The sequence below is a fragment of the Wyeomyia smithii genome, chromosome 3 (genome assembly GCF_029784165.1).
Source record: "Wyeomyia smithii strain HCP4-BCI-WySm-NY-G18 chromosome 3, ASM2978416v1, whole genome shotgun sequence".
NCBI classification, from domain to species: domain Eukaryota; kingdom Metazoa; phylum Arthropoda; class Insecta; order Diptera; family Culicidae; genus Wyeomyia; species Wyeomyia smithii.
Window position 1 is genome coordinate 98475043 of NC_073696.1, and position 15572 is coordinate 98490614.

The 15572-nt window shown below is 37.2% G+C and overlaps 1 protein-coding gene and 1 long non-coding RNA gene across 2 annotated transcripts in view; one reads left to right on the forward strand and one right to left on the reverse strand.

The window, feature by feature from the left end:
• Positions 1-2983: 2983 nt before the first annotated feature.
• Positions 2984-4383, reverse strand: LOC129732588 (uncharacterized). The gene is made up of 2 exons (XR_008729291.1): positions 4170-4383; positions 2984-4116 (listed from the first exon to the last, which is right to left on the reverse strand). It is a non-coding gene; the product is annotated as an uncharacterized LOC129732588 (long non-coding RNA).
• LOC129732587 (rho GTPase-activating protein conundrum) overlaps positions 4036-15572 on the forward strand; it is a 48157-nt gene continuing 36620 nt past the window's right edge. Inside the window, exon 1 of the mRNA XM_055693581.1 lies at positions 4036-4192. Within this exon, the coding sequence (XP_055549556.1) occupies positions 4036-4192 (157 nt within the window). The remainder of the gene's footprint in view (positions 4193-15572) is intronic.

The window sequence follows — 15572 nt, forward strand, 5'->3', positions numbered from 1 at the left end:
CAGAAGCTGTTTCGGTTCCTGAAATAATGCAACGCACCTATCAAACTGAATCTATTTCCGATCACACTCGACAACTAATAGCACTGCGCAACAAACGTCGGCGACAATGGTACAGAAGAAGAGACCCTATCTATCGAGATATTGTATCATCACTAAACTGCAGGATTCGGACTGAATGCGCCCAGGCACGCTTCAAAAAATTCGAGGAAACACTACGAACACTCGAAAGTGACCGTGTCACACTTTGGAGAATATCCAAGGCTTTGCGAAAATCGACCAAATATAGTTCCGCCTTGACGATTTTATAGTGGCATCTTCATCCGGTAAGGCACAACTGCTAGCAAACAGTTTTGCTCAGGCTCATATCAACCAAATGGTAGACGACGCCGAAACTGTCGCTGCGGTGAACGACTCGATCAATCACATCGATCTAACCAACCTGTCCGATGCACATTCGTGGCTGATCCGTCCCAAAGAAATAGTACAGCTTATCAAGAAGCTAAAATCCAAAAAGTCGCCCGGCCAAGACCAAATCCGAAACTGTGTGCTAAAGAGATTACCACGAAAAGCACATATACTTTTAGCCAAAATCTTTGCCGCATGTATTCGAATTGGATATTTTCCCTCGAATTGGAAGCATGCGATAGTCATTGCTATTCCAAAACCAAACAAGGACCCAACGAACGCTTCGAACTACAGGCCCATTAGCTTACTTCCTACCCTCAGTAAACTTTTTGAAGGAACCATACTAAATCGGATTAATCAACACCTTGAAAACACACGTCTTATACCCGACGTTCAATTCGGATTTAAAAGAGGTCACTTGACCAACCATCAGCTTCTAAGGCTTGTGAAAGAAGTTAAAACCAACTTCGCACTCGGAAAATCTTCGGGCCTAGTACTTCTGGATGTCGAAAAAGCGTACGATTCTGTTTGGCAAGAAGCAATTTTGCACAAAATGCTTCAAGGAAATTTCCCTTTGTACATACTAAAAATCATTCGTTCGTTCCTAGTAAATCGTTCGTTCAGGGTTGTTGTCAACGGGCAATCATCTGACCAGAAAAGAGTACCCTATGGAGTCCCCCAAGGAGCAGTTCTCAGTCCTACGCTGTACAACATATTTACAGCTGACCTCGTAATGGTAGACGGTGTCCAGTACTTTCTTTTTGCGGACGACACCGGATTCACCACTTCTAACTCGGATCCAACGATAGTTGTCAATAAACTGCAGGCTGCCCAAAATGCTATTGAAAACTACCAGAAACGATGGAAGATCAACATCAATGCTAGCAAATCGCAAGCAATCTTCTTCACACGAAAACGAAGCCCGCGAAATTTTCCCCGCAGTCAGATTACCGTGTGTGGGGAATTAGTCCCATGGTCAGACGATGTAAAATATCTGGCCTGACATTAGATCGAAAACTGAACTTTGCAGCACATATTAAAAACACCTTAACTAAATGCGATAAACTCACAAGAGCACTCTATCCGCTGATTAAACGGCGATCACACCTTGACAAAAAATCAAAGCTGCTGCTGTACAAAACGGTGTTCAAACCATCAATAACATATGGTTTTCCTGCTTGGTATGATTGCGCTGCGTGCCACAGAAAAAAGCTACAAGTGAAGCAGAACCGGCTACTAAAAATGATTTTGGATTTGGACCCACTTCACCCAACAGAAGATGTTCACCTAGCTGCAAACATGGAAGAACTCAACGAGTGGTTCCAACGAATGCTTCCAAAGTTTTGGAACGGATGTGCTAATTCAGCAAACCCATTGCTGGAGCGCCTAGCCGCATAAAACTGTGATATTAGAATAGTTGAACTCACCTTTCCTTTAACTATCCCTTATACTATTTGCAATGACCGAGGGTTTTTTTTTTTTCAATTTTTTCCTTCATTTGACTAAAAAGCTAGTGTTCTGAAATTAATTAATTGCCTTCGAATAATCCAGTTTTTGAAAGTTTATCCATATCTCAGCTTATGTACTCTATTAACACATAATATGTAATGCCAAATTAAAGAAAAATAAATTAAATTAAATTAAATTAAATTAAATTAAATTAAATATCCTATGGGCAGAAGATGTTTTTGTTTGAATTTGAATAACTCATTTTTACGGTTTTTCGAACAAATAATCATTTTATCAGTTGTGTAGAAAACATTCATATAAACATTCATATGATTTAAAAAGGGATTTTCCAAGCACGTTTGGGAAATTTAAAAAAGTGCGATTATCATTATGTTTAATCAACAATTAAATTGTGTTGTTGTTAGTTTTATTACCTGCAGCGCCATTAGCCAGGGTTGCTGAATGGAGCCGCGCTATGGTTCGTGAAAAGAAGCAAAAAATGTATAAGTTATGAGCACTACTCTTAGAATGGTCTCAACGATAGTGAATTGAATTTATTTAAAAGAAGTCACCAGTGTAGATGAAGAGCAAATAAAAGCTGTTGCTGCTGCTTGTTTGACACTGCTAACAAAAGTGCTCAGCTATGATCTAAGATTTAAGCAAACCATAAAAGATTTAAAGCAAGACTATAATTAAGCTGTGCTTTAATGTTGAACATAATAAACTTCAGATGGCATAGATTAAAAGTCCTACGTTTTGCACTGAATATCAATTGTTTTATCTGTTTATCTCAGACGATCATGGTAAATTATAGAGTCTATATCAAAGCAAATTAAAATTGCATGACATATTAACTTGAGCTGAAAGAAAATTAAAATTAAACAGTCAACTTCAAATTAACGTGGAAAGGAAACAGAAAAAAAGCAGGTCAAATAAAATGTCTTTGAACCAAACTAAGAGAACCATGAAATCTTAGTTAACAAAGTGTATCCACAATTTGGATTAAATTTGATCTAAAAATTCAATATATTTTAGGTAAAACAAATAGTTGAGTTGTCCGGTGATCAACCGTGAGAAATGTATTTAATCTTACCCTAATTTATTTTTTGATTTTGACGATGCCAATAGCTTAATGTATTATTTAAGTTCAAATTTACTTTTTTATTATTATTTTATCATTAATTTTATTCCTAATATCGACAATAAAAATGAATGTTTCATCAGCCCCATGTTGTATATTTAAATAAATAATGAATCATGAGTATTTATTTCATTCGTTCCCAAATTCTGTTCAACAGAATTGAATAAATATATATGCAATATTAGTTTAGAACACGACCACCTTATCACTTCGTTTGTAATTACATTCTAAAAACCTCCCAAAATACTTTAGGCCAACTGAAATTGAACAAACTACCATGAACCTGATACAACCTTATGTATTACCTATTATGTTGATTATACTAACAGTTACCTACGAAAAAGCTTGCTACTGCAGGCCATATATAACAAAAAAAAAGTTTCATCACCCATTAACCTAAATACACAATTAAACAATGGCGTCCCAAAGCCAAACTAACTCGAAACTGTCCGAATGCGTCATAGTTAAATGGCCGATTATTTTCACTTTCAAGCACTCATAATTCAATTGGTGGTTCACTTCACATTCATTCCGTTTACTGCTACCAAACTGCCTTCATGATGGTCTCCAATTAACATCGTCTATCGCTTTCTATCCTTCCAGATTAATTTCGAACAGTGAAACCGAACTGGGAGCGCATAAGCTGCCGTCGCCTTCGACAAATCCCATCCATTCTAATGCATAACAGCGAGGCGAGTTTCCATCTGATTCCCACCCAACAGCACTAGGAGAGGAGGTATCCAGTGAAAGTGTAATATCTTCATCGTCGTCGCGTTATGAAGTAATAAATCCCACAGAAGCAAGAAAACAAACCGTCAAGTGGTAGCGCTGAAAGCGGAAGTGTTTGCAAGTGTGTGAATTAATGAGTGCTACATGCAATAAGAGTTTTGAAAATATGAGCGCTGTAATGCGGCACCTCCGTAGTGATTAATAGTAAATTACCCGACCTATTAGCCTTTCCCGATCGACGCTGTTTGCGGCACACAAACTACGATACGCTTCGCTAGAGTCATTCATCCTGTTGCCGGGAGTGGGAGTCAATGTTGCAACACCGACATAACGCTTCAACCTCACAGCTGTCCTCTTCCTCCTCGATTGGATCTATGATGAACCACAGAGACCTGGAAGCGGAACTGGATGAATACCTGTCCGAATATAAACTGCAGGCACCTACTGAGCCGATCAGTCACTATGCGGGTAAGTGTCGTTTTATTTCTTCTTTTGCTGGTTTATGGCTTCGATGATATAAATTATGGTAATCGAAATCGAGCAAATATTCCATTCGGAAGTTTACACGTGTTTGATGCTTGCACTTTATCCGGCCGTTTGAAGTGTTTATTGGATTTACACCACGTGAGATACCATTTATTTATTTTAAGAGCGGCTTATCATTTCATTGCACAGTCGTACAATGACAAGTGCTAAAAGCAGGAAATTAAACATCAGACTTCAACTTATCCAGAATGCTTAGCAAGCATTGAGCACAGAAATCTACAAAGCCACCATAGCTGGCAGCTATATGTTGTTGTTTATACGATCGATAGAATAGGTATAATCAGCAAGCGGAATAAAATATTCAACCTGATTGAACGACTTCGCAATAATTGGACCCGATCTCGGCCCATTGTATGGGACAAAGTACGCTGCATGTTGTGTGGCACCCCAAGCCGCACTTCAGAAATCACCCGCCCGGTATTTGCTCTGCGCGAGTTTATTATCTATCGCGCGATTTCGCGCAATGCACGTAGGTCTACGCTAAACCTACATCATTGCGCTCACTTGTCTGGATGTTTTTATTTACCTGTTCATGGGCGATATTGTTCGGCTCATTTACCATCAAAACAGGTTCTGTTTACAGAACAGCAAACTAGTAATTGCGTCATATTTTCTGGAAGCAAAATAACGCACCCAATTGTAACAGGCTTCGGGACAAAGAAATTTTGCCTTGATTGATTTGAGCAGACAGTTGACAAGTTCAATAAAATTTTCGCTAATGTAAGCAAGTTACCATTTGAATAAAAAAACATCATATTGAGAATTTAATTTAATGTTTTATTTTCTATTCTCAGCGACCTGAAAAATTTTATCATTGTTCGAAATCGACTATTAACGTCCTATTAATTTAAGAAAATGTTTTTGATTAGTTCGGTTTCTAGAAGCCTTTAGAGTTTAGTAAGAATGTTAAACCATGGAAATCTTCCCTTCTGTTTTATATACATACAAACATATTCTTCGTTTTATTGCGACATCTCTCTATACCAAGGTGCCTTGAGATGACGCTATAGAGGAATTCGACTATAACTCAATTTTCTCTTCGTCACGTTATATCAAAGTTACATTATTACGAATCAGAGCATAGGATATTTTTTATATTTATTCTGATTTTAGAGTCCTTGTTAGTGTCAGCTTTACTTGAGATAAGTTGAGAACCATTTTCTTTGTAGCCTCTTCGTTATTTTTAAAGATACTTCAATTCTTCAAACATGTTGAGCACATGTTGATAACCTTTTAAGAATTTCGTTTAAAGTAAGATATAATTCTTCTTTATTGGTTTTCTCTTGTTGGCAGTGGTTCTTTCAAGTTTTTAGGCTAATTTAAAATCATTTTTCATAAATTTTGTTTTGAACTTTTGAAGTACTTTAAACTAAGCTGTGAGATAAATTTGGAATAAGTTGTGTCTTTAGTCTCATTCATATATGAAACCACACACAGTTAAATTTGGAATCAATTTCTGCTTTGCCCTTTTCTTTTATTTATAAACGCTCTTCAGCCATTAGACTCAGTTTTGATCCTTTCGGTTTTTTCCTTTCGTTAGAATTATATTAATAATACCAAGTTTAGGATCATTTTCTTTATTTTTGTTTATTTTTTTGGATTCCAGGAGCGTATTCAGGAATTTGTGATTGATTCGGAAAACCTAGATTCACTTGTTTTGACAGAAAAAAAATATTACCAACGATTTTATTGTGAGAAGATTATAAAAAACATTTTAAACAGTACTACTTTTGAAATGATTTTTTTTACATTTTTTAGGCATGTAGAAGCTATATCTAGAAAAAAATTTCTCAGTTTTCAAATGAAACCAATAGAATTGCGCTAAATAGTATATACTTGAAGTTAGAGCCACTTAATGGAGGAGTATCCAAAAAACTGAATTGGGAACTGTTTGCAATCATGCAAAGTATAATTTGTGATAATGTTTCTTCTATTTTCCAGACTATAAAGGGGTTTGCAAGTATTTGGATTTCTTTGCTAATTTGAAAAGAATCGAATCCAAAAATTACATAAGGGTTTAGGGGAACAGGGGGGGGGGGGTATGCAAATTTATTACTGGGGGTTATGCAAAACAATTTTTCAAAACTAAAAATATATAATTCAGTTCAAAATCGCGCTAAGGTTTTAACAACTGAACCCAGGCAGGCAGCTGAACTAATGTGTACACGATGAATGTGACTTTAGTATGTTTACATGATATCAACTGAATTGGTTAACTTGTTCTGTTTTTTACACTACGAATTTGATAGATATAGAAAAATCTAGCGGTGTTTTGACCAATTCGTAATTCGGTTTGATAATGGCAATTTTGGCCATGGGTTACTTTCAAACACGTTTTTTTTTGTCTAGGCCAACGGGGAAATAGTTTTTGGCTTTTAGAACTTTTACATGCCTTATTTGGTTCCATTTACATGATTATTTCTCGAGATGTACAGTATTTTGTGTTTCATTTGAATGGGGAGGGGTGTCGAACCACCATGGACATATTTTTTACCCCTAAAAACACTCACATGCCAAATTTGGTTGTATTTTCTTAATTGGTTCTCGACTTGTGCTTCCTTTGTATAGGACGCCTGCCTTCCAGAAAAGGGAGGGTGTCAAACCACCATGGAAATATGTTTTGGCTTTTAAAAACCTTTACAAACCAAATTTGGTTCCATTTACTTGATTAGTTCTTGAGGTGTGCAAAATTTTGTTTTTCATTTGTATGGGACCCCTCCCTTACGGAGGAGGGGAGGGTGTCGAACCACCATGGACATATTTGTTACGCTTAAAAATATTCAAGTGCCAAATTTGGTTGTATTTGCTTGATTGGTTCTCGAGTTGTGCGAAATTTGTGTTTTATTTCTTTGGGACCCCTCCCTTCCTGAAAAGGAGGGGTATCGAACCACCATTGAAATATTTTTTTGCCTTTATAAACTTTTCCATTTTAAATTTGGTTCAATTTACTTGATTAGTTCTCGAAATGTGCAAAAATTTGTGTTTCATTTGTATGGGACCCATCCCTTCTAAAATAGGGAGTCTCGAAATATCTTAGTAACCTTTTCCAACCCCTAAGACCCCCATATTCAAAATTTCACGGCGATCGGTTTAGTACCGAGCCCATATGGATCAGACAGACAGACAAATCTTCATTTGTATATGCTTAGATTTCTCTGGAAGGAACTAATCTATAGAAAGTATGGCTCTAAAACCACAAGAAAAAAGCGCAAGTTCAGTTTCAGCCTAAATTTTCGTTCTGTACCACTCCGAATGGGGTACATTAAAAATCTAAGATGAAAGACGTTATTCTGTCCACACATTACGTAAAAACGGTTATTGTGACATTTTGTGACATATGGGGGAGGCGGGAGTTAGCTTGAGTGTGACATCACATTTCAACTCAGAATTATTTATGATACTTGCATCATTCATTCATAGTTCTACGACCCCTTTTTTGTTCAAGATTTGCTTAAGGGACCGGGTGAATTGATTATCTTACGTAAGAAAAACATTTTTAGTGCAGCTGTTCAAGTAATCATGTTCATAAAAGTGTGGACGGTAAAATTCATGAAAAGAAAATTACGGAATTACTCGAATAAAGGACAGAAGAGGAAACGAAGTACTGCGCTTGCTTCATAATGATAAAACTGAAGTAAATATATATATATATATATATATATATATATATATATATATATATATATATATATATATATATATATATATATATATATATATATATATATATATATATATATATATATATATATATATATATATATATATATATATATATATATATATATAGATCTTACAAGGGGGGAGGAGAGGGGGGTATCAAAAAATTTTACAATGTCTTACAAGGAAGGGAAGGGGGTTTAAAAAAGTGGAAAAATATGCTTACGTAATTATTGGCCCCTAAGATACAATAAATGACAATTTTTTTTCGTTTAAAAAACATAATGTTCGTTAGTTTTGTTTTACCATGCATGTTTGTTGATGAATGACAGCGCATATAAAAACGTGACATAATTAGGTGGGGGGGTCAGGAAAGTTGTGACGGTTTGTGACAAGGGGGAGGGGGGAGTTAATTTTTTCCAAATTTTGCGTGACACCATTAATGGATGGTCCATTAAAAGTTTTGAATTTTTTTTTGTAAAATATTTAAAGATTTTGAGATCTACGAAATATTTAATTCATTTTTAAATTTTTAAGCTTAAGATTTCTAGCGTCCCTAGGAATTCGCAGGGTATTCTTCAAATTTCTACAAGTTTCACTTATAGTTAAATATTAAGTTGAAAAAAATAAAGATTTTTTCAAAATTTTGTACATTTTTGCTCGACTTAATTTTTAGCATTTAACCAAAATGTAGTCCTAGAATCATCCAGTTTTGCTTTTATTAAATTGAAGATTATTTGCTGTGCCATTCTCTGGTACCGTGCTGGATCGAAATCCGTACACTTAAGCATATGATAATTTTCGACGGTCAATATAAAAACATGAAATCACATATTGCTTTTAACTGACATGTATAGTTATAAGTCTTCTTATATTTTATCACTTTTTTCAAGCAAAATAATTAAAATCACTCCGAAACTTGAAAAAATCATGTTTGAATAGAACATGTTTTGAATCGAAATTCGTACACAGTTTTTTAAATCGAAATCCGCACACACGCGATATAGACTGGATCAAAGTCCATACAACAATAAATCAAACTCCGTATAGATATAGAAGTAAAAAAATGAACATCTTTTATTTATAACTTATCTTTAAATTAACGAATAAATATATTTTGAGGATCAATTGGTTCCTAGAGTTTCACACGGTTTTCTAATTTTTTATATCAGCTGAAAGAGTGCAACTTTCGTAGCGTTTCGTAGTAACCGGAACGCCGGAACCTCTCGACGCTTCCCGGTACGACTTTCCCTTGCGCACTTCAGTCACAGCTCGTTTGAAATTGTTTGTCGTATATTTATACTTGTTTTCTTCCATTATATGCTGAAAACAAGAAGAAAGTTCAACAATATATGCATGATACACACACTGTACGGATTTCGATTCAAGCAATTAACAAGGATCAAAATCCGTACGGCACAGTTTTTGTTGAATAAATACAATTTACACTATCTACCAGACAATACACAGCTCGAAAATGACAAAGACTTACCTTTTCCATCAATTTCAAAAAGATTCACAGAGTAAAACACTCATATCCCACTTGAAAATCGTTTTTATCTGAAGAACGTTTCCTTAGTAAATTCTCTAATGATACAACGAAATGACAACTGAAACCGATACACGATTGATTTTTCATTTTTAATATTTTTATTTCATGGCCTACTGGCGCATAGTTTAATTTAACAGAAGACCAACAACTCAACGGATATGTATGAATTTTCATTTTTATAATGCTTGAAACTGAAGAAAAACATCAAGGTGTACGGATTTCGATACTGTACGGGTTTCGATCCAGCACGGTACATTATTTTCAGATTTCTTGAAACGTAGTTTCTTAAGGAATTTTCATTTTTAACGTAGAACTACGTCTTTACATACGGTTACATAAGGATGTAAAATGAAAATCTATAAACGGAAAAGTGAAAAATATGTTTAATTTCAAATGCTAATGCTTGCTTTCGCTAGCGTGGCCGACAGAATTATATACCTAGTAAACCGGGAAGGTACTCTTTGGCCTATGTAAGAGCCTGCTTCTGCCAGTCAAAGAAGTTCTGAATGGCGACTAGGACAGTCCTTACTTAGCTGCAGCAGTAGTGGCAGCGGATACAAGCAGCGGCAGTGGTGGCAACGTCAGTGGTAGATGCAGTGACACTACTTCTGCCTCTAACAAAAAGTTGCCCTTGTATGGTAGCGGCAGCATCAGTAGTAGGCGCATAGGCTAATAACTTCTTCCAGTGAAAAGCTATGCCGTATTTTGAAATCACACATCAATTTTTGGGATGATCAAAGCCTGTCGGCCTTCAAATTTTCAGCGTGAAAATAGTTTTGCACTGTGATATCAGAAAAGTATTTTTTCTCTATCGGGAATAGCACAGAGATGCGAACAGTGTCATATCTGATATTAGAGTGTACAACAAATTGTCCTTTTGAGGACGAATTAAATACTTAATTGAAAGGTTAATATTATCGAATACCTGCGCCGGTATCTACAGCGGGTACCAGTACCGGTAGTTGTAGTAGGTACCGCGGCACATTTTTAGTGAATAGCAGAAGGGCTGTGTGCAAAGCCACGACCGCAAGTTGACGTAAAACTACATAAGGCTGTTTGTTACATAATTTTTATCCAACACCAATAAAATAACTATGTAAATAATGTGGTAATACTGAAAAGATTCAAAATGGCATCTAAGGTCGATTTATGGCCATTCAAAAATTCAACATGTTGACCTCCGGTTCCTGGAAAATAGCTAAAAGTGACAAAATACTGCTAAATATGCCCAGAAGTCCGATCGGGAAAACAACCATAAATGACGATATATCACCTCATAGGAGTATTTCCGGATTCGAGATGATATTCATAGATCGTAAATCGACTTCATTTGCCACTTTGAATCTTTTCAGTGCCACCATATAGTTTTAAGAGAGTTATTTTATTAGTTTTAAATAAAAATTGTTTACATTGATGATGATAGAAGATAGTCTATTGTAATCTTAGCGTGCTTCTTCTGCCTTGGGCAGCCGTTCTCCAGTTACCTCGTACCCCAGCATATCGTGCATCTTCTTCCACCGCGCACATCCACCGAATGCGATGCTTAGCACAGGCCTCTTCCTGGTTTTCTGCCAGGCATTCTGGCTACATGTCCAGCCCTCTGAAGCCGTTGCATTACCTTCACTATATCAGTATGTTTGTACACCTGGTACAACTCGTATACAATGCGTCTGCGCCACATTCCATCTTCCTATTTACCGCCGAGCACTCGTCGATCAGCTTCCTTCAGCGTTCATGCTGCATGTCCGTAAGGGGCAGCCAGGACGATCAGCGTCCTATACAGTGCTAGTTTAGTGCGAGTTACGTAGTCTATAGAAAGCCCTGTTCGCAGCTGCAACTCGCGGCTCATATCGTTGTCACATGTCTAAAGCTACTAATATAAACGAGTTCATCAAAATCTGTTCAAACCGTTCCCCATCAATTTTTACTTCAGCCCCAACACAACCGGAACTCCCACGCTCCCTGCCAGCTACCATATACTTTGTTCAGGCAGAGTTGATGTTGAGTCCCAACCTCGCGGCTTACCTCTTAAAAGGCCTGATGGCCTCCTCTACGGCTGTGCGGCCGATATTGATGACCTTGTCGTCCGCTAAAACAAAAAGCATGTGAGATTTCGTGATGATCGTACCGTTTCTTTGCAAGTTTGCTCTTCGTACTGCACCATCAAGGGCGATAATGAACAGTAGGTTAGAGAGCGCATCTTCTTGCTTCAGTCCATCTAACGTTACGAACGCGACTGATGTCTCGCCAGCTATCCACACGCATGATTTTAATTACTCCACCGTCATACGTCATACGTTATTTCTTTATTTAATGAAGTTTAGCTGACAAACGTCTGACTAAATGTTGTGCGGTCAAAACTATAAAAGCGCGGTATTATTTAGCAGTCTTCTTTTAGATATAAAAAATGGTTCTTCAAATCTGAACAAGTTTTCCACAATAGAGAAGGCACGAATATATGCAGTCATTGGTTCGTTGCACCCAAATGCAGTACAATAAAAGTTTCGTTGCAGCAGTCCAGAAGAACAAAGAGTTCGTTGTGAAGGCCGGAAGATTACCAGCGTTTTTAAGGAGTCAATTTTGTTGTTGTTCATTATCTTGGCCTGGATCTACAGCCTGTTGAATTTTCTTTGTCGTTCCAGCGTCTCAAGGCAAGTAGACGACAGCGGTCAGGATACGGTGGAAGATTGATAGGATCTCACAGAAATAGATCTCTCAGTGCAAAGCGTAGAAACTCTTTCTGCACACTTTCGGTTCGATCTCCGAAGTCTCGAGCAATTTTTTTCCATAAATCCAAGTTGACGTGTGGGTTTTGGGATAACATCCGATGCTGATTTAAAATGAGCTTAGCATCAAGTAGGTCCCTCTCTTTAGGGTATGCCCCTCGATTTTGTAGTTTGATAGTAAAGGACTGTTTTTTCGGTGAAATGTCATAACTTGACATTTGGAAACACTAAGGACAAGCCACTTTCGTTGACACCAATCAACAATCGTGCCCAAGTGCGCTTGAATACATTTACAGCAGTCATCAATAGATTAAACTACAAAATAAAATTTTAGACCATACGATATAGCGACAGAATAAAATGAAAAGCAGAGGTCTCAAAATGCTGCCTTGAGGAACACCCAAAACATTCATGAACTCTGACGAGAAACATAACTCTATCTGCACACGAATAACTCTGTCGCACAAATATGAACTGAGCCATTCCGTTACTTTTCGAGAAGCGCCAAACCGTGCAAGTTTTCGCAAAAGAATCTTGTGGTCAATATGATCAAATACAGCTTTCAAATCAGTGTATACAACTAGGACTTGCACCTTCTGTTCCATGTGAGAAATTCAATCTAGGCCAGGGCAGCACGACCGTTTAAATTTTTTACCAACGGCTAATATGATATTAGGATCCAAAAGTAACTTCGAAAGTACAGGGAACAATAAATCGACAGAAACATCAACTGAAGCGATCACAGCTTGTGCAACTTTATCGGCAGAAACAGAAACGCAAAATTTTGTAAAAAGCTCGTATGATTCCATGGTAGATTCAGACTTAGTTTTGTCAACACTCGAGGGGATTCGAATTTCGGAAGAAAGTGATTGTAATAATCAGCAGGATCGGTAGTAGTCGGTAGAAGTCGGTGTCGATAGAACCGAAGTTCTGATAGCGGATAGTACCCAGACCTTGGTTTACTTTTAGTAATGAGTTATTGGATTTGCATTTTTAAAATTGATCACGATATTGAAAGAGGAGTTTCTCAAATGAGATGTCAAGGTAAGCAAAATTACAAAGAAAAAGTCGTTAACGCTATCGTCTATAAACGATGAACGATAGATAGACTTTAGTGTGTGGATAGGCCAGAATCCCAATACGACCTGTAGGTTTAAATGAAGTGACCAACGTTACACTCGCTAAAGCAACCGGTTTCCAGGTACAAATTGTTACGTGACACGCGCGAAGACCACTGGAATGCAGTTGTAAATTTTCTCGCTTTAACTGTCATTAAACCCTTTTAAGGTGGCGCACGTCCGGAGATGTCATTAAGAATATCCACACGAAATACTCAACACGAGCGAACTTTCGTGCACTTGCAGAGCCGTACGTCGCGTTTTGTTCGAAAACTGCAACCGTGGCCAAATAGCGACCTTTCCCTTATTAGCGGCTTTGACTAGGCGGGAACGTTTCCATTAGCTAGCTTGCATGTTTTCCTTCCATGGATGTGACACAGTTGACAGCGATAATAAAAATCTTCACGGTGTCGCGAACTGTAAACTATCGAGTATCCGCTCTGCGTCGTAAAGTTGTTAGTGAGTGAAATAATTATTACCCATGTGACTAATTATGAATCCAATGGTGAGCCGATCCATGAAACTAGCCAGTTGCTGCTATCAGTTGGGCGCGATACCGTGTGGAATGCCAAAGATATGTGCTCTTCTTATATGCATTACCTAGTCTGTTGTTGATTATTTTTGTATTGTTTCTAAGGACTTCACGAGAAATCGTACGCAGAAAACAGCCGAGCGCAGATAAGATATAGAACCCAAGAAGGTCACAGTGCTTGTATAAATAGATTGCCGTAATCTGTCGATTTTACATTTGTTTAATTCTAGTATTTATCTTTGATGGTAGGTAATTGTGTATAGTGAACTAAGATGGATATGTTTACCCAGAAGTGCAGTCTCCTAATCATACCTATGTCATATTTCATACAATATAATTTTTATATCGTTCCGCATCAAGTGTATAATCAGAGTATACTTCCATTTGTGAAGGTGAAAGCACACCAAATTTATTGTATTGATGAATTACACACTTCTGTGTATGTGCGGAATTGTGCAGCTGAGTGCAGGAAAACCCACTTCACCACTTGTGGCGAACAGGTAGATAATGAAAATGTCACTTTTTTTTCACTTCCTCTCTTGCGATTATTTCATCTCGGTCAGCTGCTCGCGTAATCGCTTTTTATTTAATCTACTTGAGCTCGAGTTCCTCTTTGCGCATCAATTTAGCTGTGTGGCTGAGTAATGAATTATATTGCCGTTTCAGTCCAGGGAAGGTGGAAACCGATTTGCTGCAGCAGATTTGTAACCCGGCTCTTTGGAGTGAAAATTTTACATACTTATAGGAAAAAAAGCAATACAGCAAGTAGGTCAGCGGATATAATGGTAGCTATCAATGAAGCTAATTGGCCAAATGCGTCTACACTGTCTTTAGTTAGCTATTACACTGTTGTTTGCGGAATTTAAACTATGATCATAGAGAAACGCTGGTGTTTCTGGCATTACGTTCAAACGAGTGAGAATGGCTGTTTCTGCCTAATTTTTTGAGTCTAATATATAATTTGTTCGAGGATCCATTTCTGATAATTGTTGGAGCATTAAATGCATTTGAGCCAGTAAATCGTGATATAGGTAACACTTGAATAGCGAGATACAAACAAGTTCATAATAATTAACGTCTTGTGAACTATTAATTCTTTTCAAGTTTACAAGCTTTGTAAAACATATTTTTTTTTACACTCGGTATTGATAAAATTAGGAATTCACCTCTCTACCCAAATAATCTAACGAAATAAAATAGTATTTGTGACCGCCATTTTTTGACCACTAATTGTTTTTTCAACTTTTTGTTGCTTGATCAAAAACTATCAAGTCACAGATGCAATTTGGTTTAACGACGTGAGTTCATCTGTGCAAAGTTTCAACCAAATAAAAAAATGGTTGATCAGAATCGTTTCCCCATGCTGTTTGAAATTGCACAATTGGAGAGAAAAAGAATAACACCATGTAGAATTTTAGTTGTTACCGAAATCCATCCATATTCGTTGTAGTTGAAATGCCTTTTTGGTTGCATCATTCATGTGACCGGAAAAGTTTCAAGCCGGTCAGCCTATATTAATGGCTGGGTATTATCAAGTTTCTACAAATGAGAACACAAAGCACAGGGTGTGTATCATGCGTCCTGGAACATGTACTACCAGACACTTCTCTACATCTCAGGTCACGTACCAAACTCATATAGACTCGGTCCAAATCGCGCCTGGTAGCGAAGCCTGGTTCTCGTTTGCTCATATGTCAACGTCGTCGTCCGACTG